Source organism: Delphinus delphis, chromosome 16 (genome assembly GCF_949987515.2).
Source record: "Delphinus delphis chromosome 16, mDelDel1.2, whole genome shotgun sequence".
Taxonomy (NCBI): Eukaryota; Metazoa; Chordata; class Mammalia; order Artiodactyla; family Delphinidae; genus Delphinus; species Delphinus delphis.
In genome coordinates this window covers 31,949,747-31,975,364 of record NC_082698.1, presented here as the reverse complement: position 1 = coordinate 31,975,364, position 25,618 = coordinate 31,949,747, and the positions used below count along the sequence as shown (strand labels likewise).

Sequence of the window (25,618 nt, the reverse complement as noted above, 5' to 3'; positions counted from 1 at the left end):
CCCCAAGGTGAAAAAGAAAGTAACAGTATCGGTACAAAGCGAGGCACATGATTTTCCTTTAATTACCTTCAGATTTAGGACTAGGAGTAGATGCAGGAAACTGGTAGGTAGGAGTGTAAGGATTGTCCTCTGTAGCAGAGAAAAGCAGTGGATTTTGAAACTATCCACCACGAAGTGGAGGAAGTGACAAATCTCCAATTGATTCTTTCAAATGACTGATTACCTATTTTAGTGTTATTAAAGCACACGGCATCACACTTGAAAAGACATTAATGAATTAGAAAGGACTTGGTTATTTTAACACGGCACATTCATGCAAATAAGTGAAATAAAATTTCTGCCAACCAAAAGTGACTATCAAAACAAAAGCTAAAAGCCAAATCTTATTCCTAAAATGGAACTGTAAGAATTAATTTAAGGCTAGGACAACAGATACACTGTCTAAGTTCATGGTACCTTCAGAACTTTGCTGGATTTCAGGAAGTTCAGGGAATTTGTACGTAGGGAAATAAGGGTTTTCTTCAGGAGTGTCTAGGCAGAGGAGCAGGTTTGGTAGAGAGAATAGAGGAAGATACAAATGGAGAGAATGAACGAATAGGAATCCACACACAATTCAGGCTCCTTGAATTCTGGAACATACTAAGCTTCACCAGTGATGAAAGGAATTCAAATTGCTTTTAAAAATCCAGTCCTTTTGCCTGAATGACTGAGACACGTCTAAAGACACAATATCATTTCTCTTCTTGGACAAAGAATTCCATGAATAGTCTCCAATAAGCAAAAGGCATTTAGCACAAAGCTTCAAATTTTCACCTTTTATGGGAAAAAAAATATTAAGTATGCTAATAAATTGTGTGTAAAGAAAACAACTGTCATCAAATGATTTTTTTAAAAAAATCAAAGCTTGTGCTGTAGACATTAGAATCAGGACAAATTAGTGGATTCTTAATTTTTCAAATACCTCTGCCTAGGGCAGGTAGTTTCGCTCAGAATCTGTAATTTAGGTTGAGTTATCATCTATAATATATGAGAGGACCAATGCTGCCTGAGGGGCAGAATTACATATTTTTCACATATGCACCTGTGTCTCGGCATTTGGGCCGCCAAAGCTGGATCTAAAGGTGAGAGACAGATTGTTGGGGAAATGGACGTTGGCTTTAGGAAGTGACCAGTGCAACTGACACCATCTGATCAGACAGCCAGCATCACCACCGTGACTGAGCTCATCTACCTCAAAAAGAGTGAATTTACTCTTGGCTCAGAAACACTAAATACTGAGCATCTCAAAATTTAGAAACAAATTGAAGAGGGGTACCCCCAGGTTCATTCTGAACCCTGCAGGGGCTAATTAACAGTGATGTTAGCTGGCAGCCACAGTTAATCAGACAGACTGGTTATCTGCAGCACAGGCTGAGCAGACAATGATCAGACACTTTTCCTTTGCCTTCGTGTGTCTTCTGTGCCAGGCGGCCAGACTGGATTTGGCCACAGGGAAGGAAAGGATGCTCTGCCTGCAGGAGGAGTGGTACCCTTCTCACAGCGCAGCTGCATCCCTGCCCAGCAGCTGAGTGGCGGCACAGGCGGATGAGAGCTGTGGGGCTTGCAACCTGCCTGAGCACTGGCCTGGGGTTCTCCCACCATGCTGGGTCCCCTGCTGGCAGCCCAGCAGGCCCCTGATTTGGAAGCACTACTCTCCCAGCTTGAGCGGGCTCTGTTGTGTCAGCTCTGGACTGGCTCTCAGGGCTCCCTGCCAAGTGCTGGCTCCCAGCTGCGGAAGATTATTTTTCACATTAACACCGTCATACAGGTGCACCATGCGTCCTACTTCACAAGGCAGAATTTGCTCTCATTTGGGCCCTGCCACACCCCTCAGAGGAAGGGGAAGGGAACAGACACAGAGAGGTCCGTGATTGGCCCACGGTCACATGAGTGCTCGGGGGACTGAACCCAGACGAGAACACTTTTTAACTCCCAGTTCATGCCTTCTCAACTTGCTCTGCCTACAAGGCAGTCATGGGCTGACACCGGGAGGTGCGCCTAAAGCCAGAAGCAGGTGGGAGCCGAAGCTGCTCACATCCCAGGCAGGCAGGTGCTAAAGAACGCGGGCAGAGTGCTGGGCTCAGCCTGCTGCATCCCCAACACCTGGTAGGGAGGAGGGAGGACTTGGGAGCCGACCTGAGCTCCCACATGTGAGGCAGGCGCACAAGTTCTCCCGCCCCCTCTGCTCTTGCAGGTGCATGGCTGGGCTCAGGCAGGCCCGGGCCTAATGAGGTCAAGCTGCAGGGCCCAGTCTTCCGGCCAAGTGAGTTTAGGTCCTCACCACAATAGTCAACATATAGGCACAGCACAGCTTCTACAAATGAAAATCAATACCTCTGTTTAGTTTGTGGATCTGCTTAAACATGGTCTTGTACCAGTCTTTTGATCTCTCGGTGTTCTGGAGAAAAAGAGGAAAATAAAATGGAAATCTCAGCACGTTTCGGAACTTCCATGATTACGAAAGCAAAATGCAAAGTGACAACAGTCAAAACTCATGTAATTCTGTACATCACTGTGGTCTCACATTGAAATCTTTTCTTTTTTAAATGCAAAACTGTTGAGAAAGAACCGACAAACCAAGGGATTCAGACCTGAATCTGCGAGGTAATATTTGGTCAAAAGGATGCAGGTTTTGAAACCAGTGGACAAGGATCCACTTGAAATGTGTCCATTCTTAGGTAATTTTTAGAGAGAACCTCTCTCCATATATAGATGACTACACTGAAGCAAAGCCTCCTAGAAATGTAAGAAACAAGGAACATATGCTTATCACCATTTCAGGTTACTCTGTAGAAGTATCCAAGCCACCTGCACAGGGCTAGATTTAGAATGTATACATTAAAACGCAACCCATTATAGCATCCAATGCCAGAGAGTTTCCATCCTAACCACAAGCTGGGTTGTTTTTTAAGATAAAAATAAAACAAGGAAGGAGACAGGTGGTTAGATCAGATACTTCCACTCCCACCTTACAGATGAGAAAATATGATACAGAAAGTCAATGGTCACAGAGCAGGAGAGCAGGTGAGAGGGAGGGCTGCCCAACAGGATGGTTAGCGGGAAGGGTCTGCTCTGTCACCCACAGGTTGTGCAATCCTGGGCAAGTAATCCCGCCTGAGTCCCTGTTTCCGCATCTATAAAGTGGGAATGATATTAATACCTACCCTGTACGGTGAATCATGTTTGAATGAGATAATGCATTAGCAAACGAACACTGCGATCATTATTAGTAATAATTCTTTCTACTACTACTTATTATTATTGGAATACTTATTATTCCTTAGGACAACAATTCTTTTGAGGCTTAGCCCACTGCTGTTTCTATCAGCCTCCCCCAAAGGGACACAAAAACCTGTCCTTTGCTCAATGGAAATCACAGAGAAACACATCACAGCCAGTGTTCTGGTTCTGGCACATGGAGAGAGATGGGGTTCACCCCAATCCAGGTGCAAATGTGGGGCTTCTCTGGGATCCCAGGGCCTGCAGGAGGCTGGCGGGCCTGCACAGCGGGGAGGGCTACGCCAGGGCTGCCACGAGACCCACCCTATTCTGAGGCCTTGCAGGCTGAATCCACCCTATGTGTCCCTGAGAGTCTCCCACTCTCCCTGGATGACGGGCTATCTCCCATCCAAGGGAACTTCTTCCTGAACGCATGGTGGCAGGGACCCTGAGCCTCGCACTCTTCCCAGGGTTCTCTAACCCTGGACTACAGCACAATAACGAAGGAGACTGGGAAACACAGCTCACGACCTTCTCCTCTTGAACACACACATGCCTGAAGCCTCTCAGAAGCTCTGCCACAGAGAAAGCAATCTGCCTTTGTTCCACCCAGCTTTCCCCCACATTCATCTGACCATGAAACCCTTTTCTCATGGATTTAGAAACAGCTAACGTATGCTTTGGGAAAAGTTGTCACCCAGCTCTTGGAGGCTCTGCAGGCCTCAGTGGGCTTAGAGAGAAGACAGTGCTGAGGACCCTCCTTTTTGAGGTCTCTGCCACCCACAGACGGGGTTCACGTGGACCCAGGGGTGGACACCTGTCACTGGCTTAGGACAAAGCCTAAGAAGGACCTGTAGGTCCGCACTCGTACCCGGAGTGGGATGCCCACACCATCCATGGAAACATCGCTCAGGTCCTGAGTGCTCTTTGCCACCCGCCTGCTGTCATCCTTCACCTTCTTCTCAGCAGCCCTGCCAGGGGAGGTGGGTTTTTCCTGAGTCGGTGCTGAGTCCTGCTCTCCCACTCTTCTTTCCGAGACAGGATCTGGAAAAGAAAAGCAATCATTAGCTGAAGCTCTTCTGGTGGCTCCAAAGCAAATTCCCCACAAACAATCCAGCTAGGGTAGAGTGTGTCTGCCAGTTCTCAGTTGGAAGTTGTGCCTAGAGCAGGGGTCAGCAAACCATGGCCCAGCCCCCGGTTTCTGTAAATAAAGTTTTATTAGAACACAGCCATGCTCTTCGCTTACATATTATTTACTGCTGCTTTGGAGCTACAATGACAGAGCTGAGTAGCTGTGACAGAAACCTTATGGCCTGCAAAGCCTAACGTATTTACCATCTGGCCCTTTTTTTTGGTTTAGTATTTGTTTTTTATTTATTGGATGAAAGATTAGATTCTGTAGTGTTTTACAATTTTCAAAAGTTTCACACACATGATTTCATATAATCCCATAATAACCCTTTGTCCTCCTACCCTTACTTTGCCCCTCTCCCCTTCTTCTTACTCCACTGGTAACCACTAGTTTATTCTCTATACCAGAGTCTGTTTTTTTGTTTTATTCACTAGTTTGTTGTATTTTTTAGATTACACGTATAAGTGATACCATGGCAGTATCTGTCTTTCTCTGACTTATTTCACCAAGCATAATGCCCTCCAAGTCCATCCATGTTGCTGCAAATGGCAAAATTTCATTTTTATGGCTGAGTTATATTCCATTGTGTACATACCACATCTTCTTTATCCATTCATCTGTTGATGGACACTTAGGTTGCTTCCATACCTTGGCAACTGTAAATAATGCTGCTATGAACATTGGGGTGCATGGATCTTTTCAAATTAGTGGTTTTGTTTTTTTCAGATATATACCCAGGAGCGGAATTGCTGGGTCACATGGTAGCTCTATTTGAGGGTTTGTTTTTTTTTTTTGAGAAACCTCCATACTGTTTTCCGCCCATTAGGCCCTTTTAAAAAATGTGTGGACAGTGTGGTAAGTGCCTTATAGATGTCTGTACTTGGTGCTCCAGACATCCAGGTAGTTCTGACTTTTCTAGGAATTCAGGGAGCAGGTAAACCACACGAGGGTGGCCAGACACTACTTGAAAGTTCTTGTTTCCCCTTGAGGAAGTCACTTAACTTTTCTGTGCCTCTGTTTTCTCATCCAGAAATGGGGATAACACTTCAACTGGCCAGCTCACAGCAATGTTGTGAGGACCTAATAAAATAGCTTACGCCAAGTGCTCAGAAAACGGTAAACTGCTAAATGCACATTAGAGTTTATTTAATTTCATCCAGGATTGGAAGCTACAGAGAGCTAATAAACATACCACGTGTGGCCTATAGATTATAAAATTACTTAGTGTGTTCTGTTATTCCAAGGCATGTCATTTATTTATAGGAGGCATTTACAAAGCACCTGCCAGGTGCTATGCGTTCACATGTGCTGTGGACATGGGGGTGAACCATTCCCAGCCTGGCCTTCAAGGAACTGACGGTCTAGTGGGCAGAAAGAGGAGAGCCAGCAATGAGAATGGAGGCAACCAGTGCTGACAGAGGAGTCCACATCCCACTCCGCTGAGGAACTGGGTTCAGGCACCACCTCTCAGAAGGGTCAGCCAGACAAAGAGGAAGTGAAGGGTGCTCCTGGCGGAGGGAATGGCATAAGCAAATGCCAGGGGCCTCTGGACTACTCTGAGCTTATTATGGGCCAGGCAGTGTGCTAAGCTCTTCACGTACATTACCGCAGCTCATCCTCCCAGTAACTCTATGAGGAAGAAACTATCATCATCCCTCCATTTTTTAAAAAAAGAAACAAGTAAAATTAATTTTTATTTTATTTACTCTATCTAAAATATCATTTCAACATGTAATCAGTATAAGCAGTTACTAATGAGGTGTTATACACTCTTTATCTTGTACCAAGCACTGCATGTGAGCGTGTGTATTATACCTACAGCACCTCTTGATTTGCATTAGCCACATTTTAAGTGCTCCATGGCCACACGGGGCTGGCTAGTGGCTACCATACTGGACAGAACAGCAGTAGAGTAAGAATGCCCATCTAACCATTTATTAGTGCTGTGGTTTGCATTGAGCTTTTCAGAGTATCAGTTACTGGTCCATTAAGTCATCCCTCCATTTTTAAAAGACAGGCAAGGGGAACAAAGCACAGAAAAGTTAAAGTAGCCTGCCTGAGGTCACACAGCAGCGTGTGGCCAAGCCAGGATTTGGCCTAGTGTCCACCTGACTCCAGCGGTCCTCGCTGAACCACATCCTGTCTGGCCTCCCTCCAAGGTGGGACCAAGGTTTCGAGCCTGGGAGCCTGGCCTGATCCAAACAGAGAAGTCAGGAAAGGGAACTGGGCTGGGGAAGGCAGGGAGAGAAGGCTGCCTGCACTTAGGCAGGGTAACTTTGAGGGGACAGCGAGACACTCAAGTAGAAGTGCCCTGGAGACCCTGAAGAAACGTGAGAGTGAAGCCCAGGGAGAGGCCCCGGAAGAGGGCGATTCTGGAGCCATCAGCACAAAAGTGATGGCTGAAGGCAAGGAGATGGAAGAGGTCAGTGGAGGAGATGACAGCAGAGTCAAGGGCCGAAGTCATGCACGAAGGAATGTCACAGTTACAGGCTGAAAAGCAGGAAAAAAAAAGGGTTCCCAGAAGCTTGCAGCTGTTGCTGGAGGGATAGGAGATGAACCGGAGAGGAACAAGTGAGGTGTCACTGAAACCAGAGAAGACAGAGTTCCAAGAAGTGGGATGGTAACGCGTCAGAGGAAAAAACAGAAAAATGAAAAAAAGAAATTGAAGCAGAGGAAGCGGCATTACCTTAGGCAAAAAAAGAGTCACAGGATCTCTCTGAGCGAGAAAATTTCAGGAGGGGAGTGAGGGCAGATGCCAGATTTCAGGGGCAGGAAGCGGGCAGTTAAGTAGGGAGGAGGTCAGCACGGGAGGAAGGAGCATGTCAGATGGTCACCAGAGAGGCCAAAAGACTGGGGGGCAAAAAGGGTTACACCGGGGAGTCTAATGTCCTACCAGTGGAGCCCATGAGGTGAGACGGCAGGGGATGAAGATGTGCCCTGGCTATTAATATGTGTCCGGGAAGGATCTGTTCATTGACTGAGGGAGAGGTTCTCATCTCTGAGAAAAGAAAACGTTCCGAGTGCTGGCTGCAGGACTAAACATTCCATGTTCCAGTGTACATGGAAAGTGGTGCTGAGGTCAGAGATGTCTGTGCGCGGGAGCTGGGGAAACACTGCCGCCAGCGAGCCCAGGTTTACGACGTTCACAGACTGCTCCATGGAGTGGCTTTGCCCGGGTTTCAAACAAACTACTGAAATGAATACTCATTCTGCGACCGCAGAACAATTTCTAAACATTCTGTGCAAGACTCAGCTTCGTGAGTGCTTCAGAAAACCCCATCACCGTAAGTTGTTGGTTTTTTTTTAAAGACAGGGATTTTCCTTAATTAAAATGATTTCACACTGCTGATTTAATTTTTAATACAATTTTTAAAGGTTACGCTCCATTTACAGTTATTACAAAATATTGGCTATATTCCCCGTGTTGTATGATATACCCTTGTAGCCCATCTTACACTCAATAGGTTGTACTTCCCACCCCCTCACACTGCTGGAAACCACTAGTGTGTTCTCTACATCTGTGAGCCTACTTCTTTTTTGTTTTATTCACTGGTTTGTTGTATCTCTGGTCTCACCACCATAAGCTTTACAAGATTAAGACCAGACTGGTTTTACGGGATGAGTTCTCAGGCTCCCACAAAATTCCAACAGGAGGCCAAGGATTTGGCAGGAAGCTCGGGAGGGTGGGGGAATGTTGAGTTACCAGAGTCCCCCCTTCACATGGCTGTGCTGAACACTCCCCCCCCCGACTGGAAAGGCCTTGCCTCAGTGTGATCAAGTTGCAGCAGGTGAGGCTGATTTCAAGCTGTCTCACCGAGTGCTTAGAGATGCTTGTCCTCACGCTCTACTGCCATCTCTTCAGAGGCAGATCACAGATATGCCAACCTCAGCGTTTCCAGACCTAGAGTAATTCTTAAGAAATTGTTAGGGCAGGTGGCTCTAGCAGCCATCACTTAACTGCAAAACTCAGGCTGACAGTCCATGGATTTGTTCCCAAGCTGCCAGAGTCCTTGTGATCTACGAAAATTAGCCCTGAACTCTTTTACTTTAGAAGACTATGATCATGTGATTTGTAACTGAGTGGGTTTCAACACACAGAGGGCTGAACTGCAGCCTCTAAAGAAGAAGTGTTTCTTTATATAGTGGAAACCCAAGGTGACACTTCATTGTACCATGCAGGTGATGGGGCCACCCTGTGACATCCAATGGGTTACGATGAAGCCTTGCTGCTATTTCTCACTAGGCAAATACATGACACCCTGGAGCATTTCCTTCGAGTTTTATACTGTGCTTTCAAAGGAAGGTCCTGGAAAGGGCCATTCAATACAGGATGCTGCTGACAACCCGGACAGGGCATCTGTGTCTGTGGGAGGTGGGAAAGCAACCCTAGTCTTCACATCCAAAGCTTTGTGACTGAGGATCACAGCGCTGCTTACACTTCCCTCGGGGAAGGGAGGGGTGGCCTCTCCGTACCCTATGCCAGCCCCTCTGTCCCAGCCCTTGTTTTCCTGTCTTTCCACCCAGGGGACAGGAGCTTCGTGAGGCCAAATCCCATGCGGGTCTCATTCCTGGAGGAATCTCATTAAGCATGAAGCCCCACAGAGGTTTGATAAAAAAATCGGTTAGTGGGAGGGAGGCTGGTGGTCCTTCCAAGTCCCATCACCACTGGGGTGGGGGGAAAAGCCTTACTTTCTCTTCCTCCAGAGCACAGACTAGAGCACCAGCCCCACCAGCCTTCTCTCCTTCAGGAGCTCCTGAACAAAACGGTGCTCTTCCTTTTTAAACAAAACTGCTTTTAGTGAGCACCTACTTTACATCCCGCTCTATCAAATACCCTTAGTGGATCTGCACCAAAAGTGGAGGATGGAAGTGCTGGGCTTATTTTAAAGCGGAGGAAGTGGCCTGAGCCTGCCAGCATGATAGAGAAGCCCCGACATTCACACAGCACCTTCCAGTGTGCAAAGCACCCTCCTCCCTCTTCCCATCACAAATGATCCCTACAACGCCTCTTTGAGGCAGGGGCAAGGATTACACGCCTATTTCCCATACGAGGAAACTGGCTCAGCGAGGTGAAGTCACTTACCCAGGGACAAACAGCTACTATAAGAGGGAAGAACCAGGACCAAACTCTGGGTCCCGTAACTTGTGTTGAGGTGCCTTTTCAAACTCCCCAAAGCAGGAAGGCACCCACAGGAGCTCCTTTTCAGAGCCGCCCTGTTCTCAGCAATCTGGGCTGGGGCCAGGGAATGAAGTGGGCTGGAGTGCGGCAGCTCCAGGAGGGGCAGCAAAGGGCACCTTGAACTCAGCCACGGCCTGTCCTGGTCCTGCGGCCAAGTCCTGGATAAAGTGGAGAGGGTGTGAGAACCCCATGTCCTCCCCACCAGGCTCTCCACGAATCACAAGGACAGCAGCGGGATGAAGGAACACAGAACTCATGGAGTAGCTGCTCAGAAAAATGGTGGCTTTTGCTATCCACCAGATCAGGGGTCCTCAACCCCAGAGATCACGAGTACCGGCAAATCCATGTGTTTGCATGCATGTGGCTTTTTCTAGAGAATGAATCTACTGCCTTGCTTAGATTCTCCAAATGAGTCCATGACCAAAACAAGGTTCCAAGCCACGATGTCACACCATTAGCTGCTTGAGGGCAGCACAGTTCCCTGAAACAGCCCCAGAGCCTGGCTTGGTGTCTTACACAAAGTAGGCACTCGATAAAACGACAAGTGAGCCAGCGGAGGCGCCTACTGACAACAGTAGCTCATTTCTATCAAGCACGTGAGTGCCAGTACTCAGTGCTAAGATGTTGACAAGCAGAACCCAGGAGGCGCTACTGCTTTCCCTATCTGGCAGATAAAAACTGATCTGTAGTTTAGATCATCAGTAACCTGCCTTAGGTCTCACCATCAGTAGGTGGGAGAACCAGGATTATGGCTGCAGAAAGCCGGAAGGAAATGGCCAAACATTCCCATTCCTGGGTTCCCTCCCCACCCCAACCTTGTCCCAATCCTGCGCACTCTGTCAGGCAGTGAGCCCTGATACCTGATTATATTTGCAGTCACTCCCCACCACTGTCGGCTCTTGATGAAACCTGCTATTCCAGTGCAGTCAGTACAGAGGGAAGCATCGGCATCGCCGGGGAGCTGGTTAGAAATTCAACTTCTGGGACTTCCCTGGTGGCCCAGTGGTTAAGAATCTGCCTTCCGATGCAGGGGACGTGGTTTCGATCCTTTGTCAGGGAACTAAGATCCCACATGCTGTGGGGCAACTAAGCCCGTGCACCACTACTGAGCCTGCACACCACAAATAGAGAACCCTGGAGTCCATGTGCCGCAACGAAGATCCTTCATGCCGCCACTAAGACCCAACGCAGCCAAATAAATAAATAAATGTTAAAAAAAAGAAAAAAGAAATGCAACTTCTCGCCTATACCCATGAAATCCGAAGCTCTGGAGGTGTGGTCCGGGAATCTGGGCTTTGGCCAGCTCTCCAGGAGGGTCTGATGCCAGCTCAAGTTCAAGAAGCTGTGCTCCCCAACCCTCTTCCAGGCACTGCTGGTCTGGAGGCTCTCCCCTTGGTCCATCATCCCAGGGTCATCTATTGGCATTTGGGTTTGCCACCCAAAAAGGAGAGAACTGATCCACATTTCCCAACCCCAGATTGTCACACCCTAGAAGAGACACAGAAGCAATAGGAAGGTGGCTTCTTCAATGATGCTGGCCAGGTGCACTCCATCCAAAGCATAGCTCCTTGTCCTTTTTATTCAGAATAGCCAGTTCTTACCGATCAAGGCACTTGTCACTGTCCCACTGGACACGTTTACTAGTTTGCACCACTAGTGTGCCCCCACCAGCCTTCAAGTTCCAGGGAGGCAGGAACCATGCCTGTTTTGATCATCCTTGCAGCCAGCAATAAGCAGTTCCCAACACATCAGAGAAGCTCGCAAGACTTCACTGATTGAACACATCAGGTGGTGGACAGAAGATGGCTTTAGCAGGAACACGTGTTAGTATGTAAATAAATATTTCTCACCTACCTGAAAGGCTGCTGAGTCGTTTCTGCTGTTCTGTGATAAAAAACAAAAAAAAACACAGTGTAAGTGAGATTTACACAGACATGGTAAGACCAAGAAGTCCCGGCATAACTCGTTAGGATCCCCAAACCTGTGTCCTTACTGTCCTCTGGGCTTAGATGCTAAAATGCTGTATAGTCCAGCTGCATACAGGGATATTAATGTGGCTTCATCATCTGGGTGTGGTGTCTCCTGTCCCTCTCCCCCTAGATTCGTGCCAGGATTCAGGGAACAATCACTGTTTTATGGTTGTTTACCTCTTAAAGTGATCTGATCACTGAAGGAGGCCCTCAACTCCCCTGGTCTCAAGGGAGCAGGACCTTATACACCCCAGTCTTGGTACCTTTTGAGGGAATGTAATCATAACCATGGCAGCTATCATCTGAGAGCTTGTGAAATGCCAGATATTGTTTTAAGAGCTTTCACGTGTGTGAACGCTTTTCATCTTCACAGTAACTCTAGCAGGTAGGTCAGCACTGGCTGAGAGACCTCACGTAAGGGGCACTAACTACCCAAGATGACACTGAAAATCAGAGCTGCGTCTAGAACCTGGGTCCCGCAGGTTTCTTTCCAACTCTAATCAGCAGGTCCCACTGGTTCCTTAACAGTGGGAGGTCCATTGGTTTCCCACCCTCCTGGGCAGTCTCGCGGTGGGGAGGCCAGCATCTCCTTTGGAGAGTTCTGTGCGTATGTGCTTTGGGATAAGCACAGACATGACCTTTACCTTCTACAGCTGCTAAATATAAAGCAGCCACATGTATAAAAATAGAACACTTGCCAGCCCAAGGGTGCTGTCATCGTCCCCCTTGGCAGCATCCCCACCCTCCCTCCAGAACCAGCATGGCGAGAAGTAAACAGAGCAGCAGGGGAGCTCGCAGCTGGTGGAAGCTGCCCTGTGTACGTCGGGCACGTGGGCAAGGTTCACACTAGCTGTACCACAGAAGCCCAGCAGAGCCCTAGGCTCAGCTCTGCCAGCAACTTGCCAGATGGCACTGACCAACCACTTAACGTCTCAGCCTCAGTTTCCTTGTCTGTTAAATCAAAGTGCTCACTGGATCTATGGTAACCAAACGCTAGTCTCCAAGCTGGAAGAAAGGCCTTCCCTAGCAATCAAAAGCAAATTTATTCAGTTGAAAAGATTATGTGGTATCGCACTTCTGAGGTGTGGAATAGCCTTTCCTTCATAGAAAGAGATGCATGCAGTGTAGATCACAGTGGTTGTTTTTCAAGAGTGTTATTTAGCAAAAGTTAGAAATTAGCAACCCCAGGCTAGTCCCCAGGCCGTTTCACGTGACCATGAGATCTAGAAGTCTGGGACCGCGGGGAACTCCTGTCCTTCATGTGGTCCATGGACTTGCCCTGCAAGCGTGCTGAAAAATGCAGAGCTTCTCCCCCATGCCTCCCCGCCAAAGACCTCCTGAATGTGACTCCCAGCATGCTATGCACACTGGAGACCAAGAACCACCCGTGCACTCTCAGTCCTGAGAGTTTTCCAGTTTAAATCCTCCTCCCCAGACTGATCATAAGCCATCTGCCCTCAAACACATGTGGGACGGAAAGCTCCAGAGAGAGGGGCAAGGGCTATGTTTACACAACTGTGAGAGCCAGGCCAGAGGCGCAGTGCCCCTCCGTTTGTTTGCAGTAGGGGGGCCTGAATTGGGGAGACAGGGTTATTGTCGCACTATGCCCTGGGGCAGCCTAGGCGGGAACAACGGGAACTTTTTTTACGATGACTAAACTAGAATTCTAGAAGTGGAGCAGAGTTATCGCTCCCTCAGGAGACTTCGCAATAGTTAAATTGTTTTCACGGGTACGTTTTGTGAGGCAAAGCAGGGCTGTCAGGCTGGGTAAATTCCAAAGCGAAGCCAAAAATGCCTGACCTAAAGTGAGTTGATGATTAGTGATCCAAAGTCAGTTGCACTGGGCGTTTCCATGCTCCTCAACTCTTCCCGCCTCCTTAAGGAGCGTAGGGGAAGCTACCTTTTAATTCCAAACGGCAAAGTACTTGAACCCTTTCCTGAGGGACGTGTGATTCAGGCTGCACGATTCTGATGTTTAAGGGACGTGTGATTCAGGCTGCACGATTCTGATGTTTAAGTCCAAAGGCAGGACTTGGACAAAAGAGAAAGGCAAGAACCAAAGGCATCTGAGCAAATAAGACTCCATTTGTTCAGGGAAGAAGCAAGAAGGAAGCACAGGCACTTCTGTGCCCAAAAACGTCTCACTAGGTGCCACCAGAAGTAGCTGGCATTACACTTGGCATTTCCCAAAAACCAAGCGGCCTTGGGAGTAAACTGCCCTTCCTTCTGGGAACTAACTTGCTTCTTTTTGAGTGGGTTTTTTAAAAAGATGAGTCATAAAGAAGTTCATAGAGAACCAGCATTTCACTCTGTCCTGCATTATGGGCACTTTCTGGGCAGAGAAGGCTACTGCCAGCAAGGGGGATGGCACTGCTGAAAGGAAAACGGGCTCTTACGTAGCTTAGTGTAGGGGGTGGGGCCCTTCTATCTTTTGAAGAACATAGATTCATGGGTGAAAATTAATATGGGAACCACACAGAATGAAAAAAAACAAAATTACTAAAATAACTATGATTTGAGTGGGATGGCTGTGAGAGAAAATGTTTCATTCATCTGCTTTTCAAGTTTGGGGCAGGAAATAGAAAACTCCATTTAATACGGAAAACAATTAAAAATAGACTCCAGTCCCATTCTCATCCAAGTCAATACAGAGAGGGAGGGGAGGGGAGGAAAAGTATGAAGTAGGCGAGCAGGGAGTCAAGAAAAGGAAGATTTGGTACCGAGCTCTGAGCTCTAAATAAAATAATTAAACCTCCACCGTTCTTTGAAATTCAGACTCAAGAGCCCTTTCTACACTAGGAAACTGCTTGAAGACTTTACATTTCACATCGCAAAGGACTTTTGTGAAGGGGACGTTTATTCCTCTATGGAATTTCAAAAAGGAAAACTTGGGACTTAGAATCATCTTCTGGGATTTTAAAGCAGAAGGGTCAACATATATCATTACTACCTCAACGCGCTCCGTTTCCCCTATAACACCCCTTCAGAGAAAGGGAAGAACCAACCAGCAGCAGTCAGAGAAACTCTAGAAAACAAACATGAAAACCCTCAGCTGTGGCTGCTGAGCCTGAGCGTCCGGAGCCTGTGCTCCGCAACGGGAGAGGCCACAATAGTGAGAGGCCCGCGTACCGGGGGCCACATAGGGCAAGGGGCAAAAAGCCACACCAACGTCAAGTCCCCAGAGGGGGCCACTGAGGGAAAGCCCAGTGCAGTGACTTCTGGAGAGAATGAAGGCCATGAGTCACTAAGAAAAAGTTCAAAAGCCTCTGTTTCAGAGATACAAAAACATGTTTTCTATTCTAGAAAATGTCCCATCCAGTAGGTTTTCCTTTTTTTTTTTTTGAATTTTGGTGCTCAAAAGTTTACTTTCTAGAAAATTCATGTCACAGAACTACAGGATTTAGGACAGTAATTAAAAGAGGTATTACTGCACCTGGATTTTCCTAGCAGAGCCCTGACGAGAACTCTCATGACGGTAATTAAGGGGCAGATGTTTTCCTTTCTGTCTTTTCTTTCTTTTTGGAGCTCCCATCTGAAGAAAACTGAATACCCTGGCTGTGGGACACACGTCACCTACTTACTTATTCAGACACCTGACCTCATGCCCAGACAGGGGCCTCTGTCTGCTGCTGTGATCTACTCTGTGGGTCGTGGGAGTGAGTAAACTGGGGCAGATGGCCTCGGGGAAGGATGGGATTTGTAGAAGATGCTGTGGAATGGCAGAATCCTTGCCCCAGATGTCACAGTGCAGCTATGGCTGATTCCAGCCAGCTGGGGGCGGGGTGCTCCTTGCAGATCCCTTACCTCGATTATGTTGCAAGAGCACAATAGTAGGATTGACAATTGTCGTGGAGGGGTAGGCAGATGATGGCTTGCTAACTGGTGCAAAGGTCTGGGAATCAGTTCCAACGTGCGATGAAGAAAGTTCATTTAGTAGAGGACTTGAGTCCTGAAAAGAAAACAAACGTTGTCACTCACTGCAACTACGTGAAACCGAGAGGTACCACTTTTTAAAAAGAAGAGAATTAAAAAAAAAAAAAAAGAAGAGAATTAAAGCTTTACAAGGACCTTAATTATAAAAAGAAATGTAACCAGTGAGACATATTAATTCCAGTTAGATAAGTTTAATCTGGAATGTTTATTCTCTTTGTTGGGATTAGTAAAGGGAGAGAAGGAAGGTGACTGTTACTCGAAGTCTCAGCAACGTCATTCATTATTTTCATCTGGTCATAACTGTGGCTCAATCCGGTTACTGAAAAAGCAAATTCGAAGAAGCATAACATGCAAAACTCATGCAATCCCCAATGCAATCTGAGAACAAAAGGTGGTTTAATTGGGGAAAATCAGGAAAGTTTAGTACTTGTTTAGAGCAACACGAGACATTGTGAGGACGAGAAGCCATTGACGTAAGAAGAGGGAAGAGTTAAGCACTGGAACTCTTGGAAAGCTACTCTTACCTACACCACTGAACGACCCTACTAGCACGCACTTCTGAGATCTGGACATTATCTTGTCGTACGGTGACATTTTCTCACTCTAATATTGACTGACAAAGATCTCTGAAGTAAAGACTTATGAAAATCCTGACTTGGAAATCCTGAGGTGTCTGCCAGAAATACCAATAAAATTATTACTACTAACATTATAATCTGCGTGATGGGAATAATAGCAGTCTTTTTAAACACATGAAAATAGCACCTCAAGACGTAGTAAAGATATGTAGACAGTTTCCTCTATCATGCCTATAAAGTTTGCCAAGTTTCTATTCTGAAGTTTACACACCCCAAAGCCACAATGTCATTCCCCAAAGGTCTGAAGAACAAGACCTTCTAGATAAAAGTGTAGCTCGAAGCAGTCAGTGTGCGCCACCAGAGACCAACTGCTCTGTAAATACCTGCAGGACAAGGGCTATGCCTCCCTTCCTCCTCTTCCCCCTGCACCTAGCACAATGCCCTGCAGACCACGCGTGCTCAGTAAATGCCACATGGCTGACAGGAGTCGCCTGCCAGCAAAGGTGTCTCTGAACAACCTCTGTAGCAAGAGAACACGTGCCCACCAAAAGAGAGGATGTGAGTGTCAGGACCCAGGATAGCTCCTGACACACAGTAGGAGCTTCCTTTAAAAACACTGGCTTGGGGCTTCCCTGGTGGTGCAGTGGTTGAGAGTCCGCCTGCCGATGCAGGGGATACGGGTTCGTGCCCCGGTCCGGGAAGATCCCACATGTCGCGGAGTGGCTGGGCCCGTGAGCCGTGGCCGCTGAGCCTGCACGTCTGGAGCCTGTGCTCCGCAATGGGAGAGGCCACAGCAGTGAGAGGCCCACATACCGCGTACCAAAAAAACAAAAACAAAAACAAACAAACAAACAAAAAAACACTGGCTTGGTCAGCTCACCTCTTCTGAAAGTGCCCTAATGTCATCGCTGTTAATTATGAGTGGCAGCTCAGTTTAGTAAATAAAACCTTTCCCTAAGACTCAAGAGGCACAATATGATCTCGTTCAAAAAGTGCCTCATCTCAACTTTTTCTTTGGTATAGTGGAAAAGCAATTACACTTTTCCTAACTGACTTCCAAAGTGATGTAATAAAGATAAATCTGCCACAATGCCCCCAGGAAACACACAAAAAATCAGGCATACAGCTCCGTAAAGTATAAATGCCTGGATGGATCGTGTGAACATTAAGCATCTCACAAATTTTACTCTGGTGTAACTCTTATCTCGGGAACATCACAAAAATAGCTATTGGCTAAAAGAACCTGGATCAATTAACAGGAATTTTCTTCCCTCTTACTCTCCAATCCCTGCAGATGGAGCAGATATCAACTTGTGGCTTGGCCACCATCCACAGGGGCTCCTGTTCCTCTTGACAATTCTCACTCATTGCAGGAATCCAACCAGTTTCCTTTTTCACCTCTTACTGTTTGTACCCAGGGCCAAACCAGAAGTTATCGGGCCAAAGGAAGTCCTCCTGGGAAGTCAGTACCAGGCTGACCAAACAGGTTTGAGAAATTGAGGACACTGTCCCAACTCATCTGTCCTGGCACGCATGAGACAAACTCAATATGAAAATCTAGATCGATGCAAATGACAAAGTGTAGGGTACACAAGAAAGCTACTAGTGCACTAAAAATAAGATTTGCTTTACATGACGCTCCAGAGAAACCTTCTGTGCCTGTACTCTCCAAAACAAGAGCGGCTTCTAAACGCACCTACAAATTGAGCACCTACAAATTGAGGAGAACGCATCAGCGAACAATCTGGCACCTTCCTCCAACAGGGCTGAGTGGACAAGCTCCAAGCTAGGATATCCAAAGCCCCTGGGCCACATCTGGCCAGGTCCTCACCTAACCGTGATGTGCTGTACCTAGAGATTAGAGAAGAGGACCCCGCCCGGGATGTAGCCTTTCCCAGCTTTGGCGTGCCTGATATCTCACTGTAATTTCTTTTACAAGTCAAAAAACAAGTTTCCTTCCCGCTTTCTGTGTGACTGGCTTCAGTTTAATGAGCCACTGGAGCCAGTTTTGTAGGCATACCTCTTTCCGCAGAGGGATGTCAATGAACGTTTAATTCCAGCAGCCAACTGCATGGCCCACTAGGTTGCTACGTTTTAAAATGTGGTCCACAGATCCTCAGCGTCAGAATCCCCCAGGATGCCTGTTACCACATCTCAGTCCTCGGCCCCTCCCCAGACCCACTCAATAAGAAACTCAAGGAGTATAACCTCAGAGGATCCCATGTACGCTACACTTGAGCACCAATACACCACTCAGATAAATCCTGTTCACAGCTGTGCCCACAGGATCTAGCAGGAAAACCAGAACGTGGCAGGAACTCAATGATGAACTGCTACTTAGCCACTTATTTTTGAGGAGCTCTGGTCCATTTGCTAGGGCAACTCCTCAGCCCCAAAGCTAAGAGTTACTGGGCACTCTCTGCGTGCCAAGCCCTGTATCAGAAACTTCTGCGTACTCAGTTCCACTGCACCCACAGCCCCGACAGATCCGTGCGTCCCCATTCTACGACTCACACTGAGGTTCTTGCAGTCTCTCAGCTCCCAGGGCTCCCGAGGGGAGAACAGACTGAGCCCTTTGACTTGGCCTTTCCTCTAAAGCACTTGGGCTTTCCCATTACGATGGGGCCTCGTCCCTCGCAGGACAGGACCTGAAGTGTTGGGACACTCTAACTTCCCATGACCACTGGGGCAGGTACTGTTTTGCCTCCAAAGCCCCTGGCAGCCACCCTGCAGGGGCCCCAGCAAATTTCTGCCTTTTGAGGAAACAGTGCTAATGCTTGTACCAGGCTTGTATATCCATTTGCTCAATTAAACTTTTTTTTAAACCCACTCTCTGCCATTGCTGTATATAAAAGAGAGTTTGCTTACTTGCAAAATCAGCACGAGTGAATCTTTCCCTCCCCTAGAACCTCCCTGCTCCCTGTTAGAAAAACAGTTAGCACCATGCCTACTGATGGCTTTTCCACACAATTCCTCAGGTTTCCTCTGCTCTCCGCACTACATCTGCTTGGCCTACGAGGAGCACAGCCAGCCAAAGGAAAGCCACAGAGGTGGTCTGCTCTGCAGGGAGATGTGCATTCCAAACAGGACAGAGAGGAAGAGGGTCTAGAGAGGTTGCTGGACAGCCACAAGGGGCCCACGGAACACACAGGGGAGGCATGCTCTAGTGAAAGCAAACACGGGTCCCGTCATCACACAAGCACAGGGCAGCCAACATCTCTCTCAGAACTTAGTACTTGAGTGAGAAAGGGATTTTGGGGTTTTCTTTCTTTCTTTTCTTTTTTTTTTTTCTCTTTACTGCCGGGAGCAGACATTCAGGAAGGCTGTGAGGAAGGGGATCTAGCAAGCTTACGGTACTCGAAACAGCTCCCGTGAGGCCAGGCTCCGAGATTCTGCGGAGGCCCTCGGGGACCGGAGGGACCAGCGGAGGCGGTGGTGAGAAGGATGGCGGTGTCTGGCTAACGGGGGGGAGGGAGCCAGGAGTGCTGGCTGGCTGGCTGTGGTGAGACCGCCTCTGCAGATGAGGGGGAATGAAATCGTCTAGAGTCGGCAAGGTCAGAGGTGAGCCGGCAGGGACGGCCGCCGGGACCGGGGGGCCGTGGGGCCCCAGAGATGCTGGAGGTCTGTCAGTGCCTTCGTGCCCTCTGTCAGTGTTAACCAGGTAGAGAGGGACAACTATTACCTCAGGCTGGGCTGGGCTGGAGGAAGTGGCATCCTGTAGGAAATAAGGGGGTCATTACGTAAAGGGGTACAGCAGGGAAGAAGGAATTCCATATTTAAACAGCTGAGAGCGGACATGCAGTGATGTACGCTGAGAAACATTTAATCAGTGCCCTTTCCTCAGAGTACACGAGACAGTCAGTGCTAGCCAGTTGGCCTCCTGACACTATGACACAGAGGGAACCCCATCCAAGTTTACTTTCCACCCATCTATTTTTGAGTCCTTTAACACTTGAGAAAAAGAGAACAACAGAACAGGCAGGCAGGCTGTGTTTAACCCCAAAACTGCTTGCAGAGCCTGAAAGCTTGGGAGTAAATACAGTCTCTTTGGCACCTTGTTACAAAACACATGTAACAGAATAGTTCACCATATTATTAGTCTCCGGATTCTAGGCTCCAGCATACTTACGTATTTATAGAAAAGAGAGGCGGGGAGACACAGGGAGGACTGTGCTGAGATGCTGAGACAGAAGGGTTTGCGCCTCAAGCTGCAGCACCGTTCACGGGGGAAAGGAGGTAGGGCGGCCCAGAAAACAAACAAGCTGCTCGCACGAGTTTTCGAAAGAGACGGTGTAGGAGACACACAAACATTCCTAGTTCCTTGCCTTGGCTGGATAACAGGGCTGCAAAAGGTAAGGTTCTTTTCTCTTCCGGTTTTCGGGATCAGAGGTAACCTGGGGGCCTAGCACAGGTGGTCTCACTGCGTCTGCTGATGAAGGCCGAGTCCCCGGGGAAGGACTCTCGCCACGGCTAATGGCATCCTTACGGATGGCAGAGAATAGCTTGGGAGGGCCAGGAGAAGGAGCAGAGGGTGGCTTCCCCGCGCCGGCTGTGCAGGAGGCAATGCTGGGAGCCCGTGCTCGAGTGCCCGCAGCTTCCAAGGGAGTGCCTTTGTCTGGGTCACGTGCAACACCAGAGAGGTTTGCCGATGCCACGGGGCGAATGTTACGGGATAAACAAGGTACATATAAGCTGCTGACCTTTTTATTCCCAACTGCCTCATGACGTGGGTTAGAGCTCACATTCTCTCTATAAACTGTCCTGGCAGCTGCACAGCACTGCTGGGGGTGGGACCAAGCACTGGGGAGCGTGGAACCCGGAAGTGAGGGCCCAGGACACGGCACACCTCCGGGCGCTGATCTGGCTGCCAGGGGGACGGAGACGGGCCGGGGTCGTGAGGGGCTCTGCTGGCTGGGGGTGCCGGGTGGGCCGTATGGCTTTGGTGAGCTCAGGTAAAGGGAGTCCTTGAAGGAACTGCGGGTGCCGGGGGGCTGCCATGCAAAGCAGCCCTCTTGAGGGAGAGGAGGGCACGCGGGAGAGAGGACCTTTGGTAGTATTTTTAAGACAATAAAAAGAAAGAAAGAGGAGGGGAAATGGAAAGAAGGATGACCATTAGAAACAGCACAACACGACCTGAAGAAAAAACAACTCTGGACACGTTTTTAAGCAAATCCTCAGCTTAGACTCCTCATGGCCCGTACATTTTTCCTTGCGGTAAAGCCAAGGACTGACTCCTACTCACCTGGAGAGGCAGGCCTGACTCTCCTTTACATCACAGGGAGGCTGAGCTCAGCCCAGGTGCTAAGTCAGGTTGACACGAGTCCTGGGTTGACCTGTACCGTCTGAGACCTCCTGACCCAAGAAGGGTGCCCAAGGGTTAAACGCCAGCGGAAGAAGCCCCAGCGGCCCCAGTTTTCTCCAGACCTCAAAGATTTTCCTCTTTGTACCTTCAGCTTTAAAAGTTTAAGTTCCCTCCAACTCGAGTGTCTTCCATTCTTTTCCCTCAGGAAACGGACAACTGGAAGAATCATCCTTAGGTGTTCACAGGAGGCAGCCGTCTTAATTGAGTCACTAAGATTTAGCATCAGTTCCATAAGCATAACAACTTAAAACTCACCAAGAAGAGAATGCTAGCTAAGGACTTAGAATCCGCACGTCTTGTCTCAGAGGAAACAATGTGATGGGACTAATTATTAGAAGGAAGACAGGCATGAGGTTAAAAGCATGCAGTCTCCCATTTTTGACGCACCCAGAACAAAGAGACCAGGCAATGAAGCATCTGACTGGCTTGGACGGTGCCTGTTCACCAAATTCCAGACCATTCCTCATTCCCACCCAGCCCACCAGGCACAGACAATCCTAAAGGGGGTGATCAGCCTCAGGCTCATGGTTTAAGCCCAAAGCTCTGGTTCCAGGCTCAGAGCTAGAAAACTGTAGTTCCCACCTCATGCCCTCTCCCTCAACACAGCCCCTCGCTCCTCCCTGGGTCTCAGCGAGGCAGAGGGTCAGGAAATGGGGTAAATCTCCAGATGATCCTCATTTCAAGGACAGCCGCCTGTCAACCTGTGGCTCAACTTGGAATCAAGTAAGATACGTTTATCTTCCTAATGTTATGGACTGGATGTGTGACCCCTCAAATTCTTAAGCTGAACCCCTAACCCCAAGTGGTGGCATTTGGAGATGGGGCCTGTGGGTGGTAATTAGGGTTAGATGAGGTCATGAGGGTGGGACCCCATGATGGGATAGGGGTCCTTGTAAGAAGAGGAAGAGAGACCAGAGCCCTGTCTTTCCACCAGGTGAGGACACAGTGAGAAGGCAGGTGTCTACATGACAGGAAGAGAGCCCTAACCAGGAACCTAACAGGCTGGCACCTTGATCTTGGACTTCCCAGCCTCCAGAGCTGTGAGAAATAAATGTCTGTTGATTAAATCACCTGTCTTTGATACTTTCTTACAGCAGCCTAAGACACCTAGATTTTCTTCACTGGCCCTCTCTTTAAAGATAGCCCAGTATGAGAAGAAAATGAGAACCTTCCGCTAAATTGCACAGGTAAAGTACATTAGAGTTTGGTTGATAAATGGCAAATGGATTGTGACCCCAAACTGGGAGGATGCAAGGGTGTGGGCCTATTTTATTTTTATTTTTTGTGGAGTGCAGGCAGCAAGGGGGAAGGGATGCTAGTGAGGGTAAATAAGTGAGAATAAAGTATGAGTCTGGACTAGAATATTAACCCAGAGACAGTAAACAGCCCATCCCTCAGCAAGCTAGGTTAACTTGATGCCTATCCTTTCCACAGGGTGCCCAGGACACTGCCAGTGGAATGTGGCCATGTGTACCAGCCAAAAATACAAAATGTATCTTCAGTCATTAGTAGGAGCAAAACCATCCAGATGTACTCTCGGTTTCAGTGAACTTAGGCTGGAGGTTGGGGTGTACTCACAGACTAAAACGATGCTCTCCAGAAACAAAACACTTGACCAAGCACGCGCCAAAGGGACTGTGGGTAAGTTGACGATGGTTGCCAGGGAGGTAAGTAAAAGGCAATTTTGAGTTAGGCTCAAATTTACTTTTACTTCGAGCTCAAGTGTCCCACATGTGATTTCTTCTTGCCCAAAGATAGAAATCGGTTTCAATGACTTTTTAACTTAATTTGGCTGTGGCCATATAAGGTGCCAGGGCTGCATTATAACAGGCCTGAGCCTTCCCAGGGCTCTGACCCTGTAGAGAGGACGCTTCCCCAGAGTGTTGACAACGCACTCAGAGCCAAGGCCTTCCTGTCCTGGGGCTCCTTTGAGCTCTAGAGAAGGAGGGGGATAGGCACAGTCACTTTACATGTAAGGAACTACTTTCTGTTTTATTGTCAACATTGTGGGAACCATATAGGCAGCTGGCATTCCTCCCCAGCTGGCCACTAATGAAATCCCATTTATCTTTTTAGAAGATGGGGTGGTGACAAAAATGGGGCTGCTTGAAGAATCTGACATGTTCCTAGTATGTACAATTCCAGAAACTATCAATCCCTGCCTCCACTGGGGATCCCCAAGATGCTGCTGTCAGAGAGGGGAGAGCCCTGATTCCGCGTCACTGCGGGTGAGGAGAGCAGGGCAGCAGGAGGAAAGGCAGACGTGGGAGCATCAGGAGATAGGATTCCCCTCTGGCCCGTGTGTCCCGGACTCCAACTCAATCCTTAGGAGGGGATGCTAGGCCTGCAGGTGTCTGAGAGCTGTCTTCATCTGTAACCAAGCCAGAGCAGAGAGCAGCCCAGCCCACCTTGGCTTTGTCTAAGCCAGCGTATACTTACAGCTCTGGCAATAGCTACAGAGACAAGAAGTCATTTTTGCGTTCAGAAAATGAATCTATGACCTCAAGCCTCTTGAAAGTTGGGTGGCCAGTTTTACACTGAATATATAGAATAACACCTCTACATCAGCAATATGCCAGGTATCTTTTCAGACACCCAGGTAAAAAGAAAATTCCCGGATAGTGACCGATGAGAAAATGCATACACTATGCGTAGCCCACATTACAGGACGATTATCCTTGTTATGAGGTCACCCTTACACACGCCTTGAGGGCAATGTTTACACAGTGATCCAAACACAACAAACGCTCAGTAAAGTTGCTGTAAGTACATGTATTTAAAGGGGATTTTTATTTACTTCACACGCTGTTAAAATTCTCTCTGTAGAAGAGCTATTTAAGAAGCCAAAAGGAATTAGTGAGCTACCCTGTGGGCTAAGTCCCTGATAGTGGAAGAGGATGTGCTTCTATACTTGCCTTGAATTAATCAGAACTATTTCCTACCCTGGATATAGAGCCAACTGTATCCAACCTCGAGAACGCCAAGAAGGAAGTGTGCCTGCCACCAGCAGCAGACTTAGATGCTGGGAAAGGTCTTAGAAACAGGGAAACTATGGCCAGTCGTTTACCAGACAACAGACCTCCCACATCCCGAGTCTAATGAGGACTTCAGGAGGCCAGGCCCATTCACAGCTCCTGGTCCTGATCAGTGGCCCCGCATGCACGTGGCAGTAGCTACAGGAGACAGGCCATGGTAGGGGCGGGGAGGCTGAGTAGTGCTGCCTTGGCACACGATTCAGCAACCTCCTCTAAGCCTGGGAGACAAGGGTCTGCAAAGGGGAAGGAAGGCATCATCTCGGACTTGGTTTCATTCCAGGGACGAGCGCAATTTTATGTCCTCACGAGCAGAACCCAGAGGATTATCGGAGAAGCGGGGGTGGGAACAAGGAAGGCACGTGGATTCCCCAGGCTCCTTGCGAGTTGTGAGAGCATGTGCACAGAAGGCAGGCGGGCGCAGGGAGGTGGACTGCGTAGGGAACACATTTCTGCCGTTTTTGAGCAGCGCAGCTCTTTTTAAAAGAAAGGATTGCTCTGTTCCATGGATATTACTCCGCTCTATAAATAAACACTCTTCACAGATTGCCTGAATTAAAACAGGGTCTATTACTTTCGTCAAGATGGCAAAGCAGGGAAGTCCCTGGCAGTCCAGTGGTTAGGACCCTCGCTCTCACTGCTCAGGGCCTGAGTTTGATCCCTAGTTGGGGAACTAAAATCCCATAAGCTGCAGGGTGCAGCCAACAGGAAGGGGAAGAAAGAAAGATGAGGAAAACAACGTAGGGGGAAAACTTAAGCAGAATTATTCCACTGCAAGTTGTACAACGTGGGGCACACTTTCTTTCGTAGGGTAGCGCTAGGCAGTGTAAAGCCCGCTGTGTTGCCATTCTGGCTTCTGCCTGCTTCTAGGCTGCTGGATTCCGCGCTGGCCACAGCTCCCTGATCTTAATCTGTAAGGACGGAGCTGCTGAAACTCTTACAGCCTCAACACGAGCAAATTAATGAAATAAACACAAGAGTGCAGTCGCCTTCTGAATATTATGCTCTAAAGAGTTTTCATAAAACAGGCTCAGACCTTTTTCCCACCTGGCATTCCCTCTTTCAGAACATTTCCACACACGTTTCAAACCTACGGAATATTGGGCTTATGCTTCTGATACCCTGGTACAGGCCAGCCTCATCCCATACATCTGCTTCCCTTGACCCCAACTTC

At 48.2% G+C, this 25,618-nt stretch overlaps 2 protein-coding genes across 25 annotated transcripts in view; both read right to left on the bottom strand.

The window, feature by feature from the left end:
- Positions 1 to 25,618, bottom strand: part of SORBS1 (sorbin and SH3 domain containing 1) — a 237,109-nt gene that overhangs the window by 70,479 nt on the left and 141,012 nt on the right. For 18 of the 24 annotated variants that reach the window (XM_060034413.1, XM_060034417.1, XM_060034408.1 and 15 more), the window contains 5 exons: positions 19,403 to 19,765; positions 15,344 to 15,488; positions 11,424 to 11,453; positions 4,130 to 4,302; positions 2,374 to 2,437 (listed from right to left, as the gene is read on the bottom strand). In XM_060034413.1, the coding sequence (XP_059890396.1) occupies positions 2,374 to 2,437; positions 4,130 to 4,302; positions 11,424 to 11,453; positions 15,344 to 15,488; positions 19,403 to 19,765 (775 nt within the window). The remainder of the gene's footprint in view (positions 1 to 2,373; positions 2,438 to 4,129; positions 4,303 to 11,423; positions 11,454 to 15,343; positions 15,489 to 19,402; positions 19,766 to 25,618) is intronic. The other 6 variants (XM_060034429.1, XM_060034426.1, XM_060034427.1 and 3 more) reach the window with 2 other exon arrangements.
- LOC138414302 (proline-rich protein 36-like) lies at positions 20,299 to 24,500 on the bottom strand. Its single transcript, XM_069541520.1, has 2 exons — positions 24,492 to 24,500; positions 20,299 to 21,200 (listed from the first exon to the last, which is right to left on the bottom strand). The coding sequence occupies exons 1-2, from the start codon at positions 24,498 to 24,500 to the stop codon at positions 20,364 to 20,366; spliced, it is 846 nt and encodes a 281-aa protein (XP_069397621.1). The 3' UTR covers positions 20,299 to 20,363.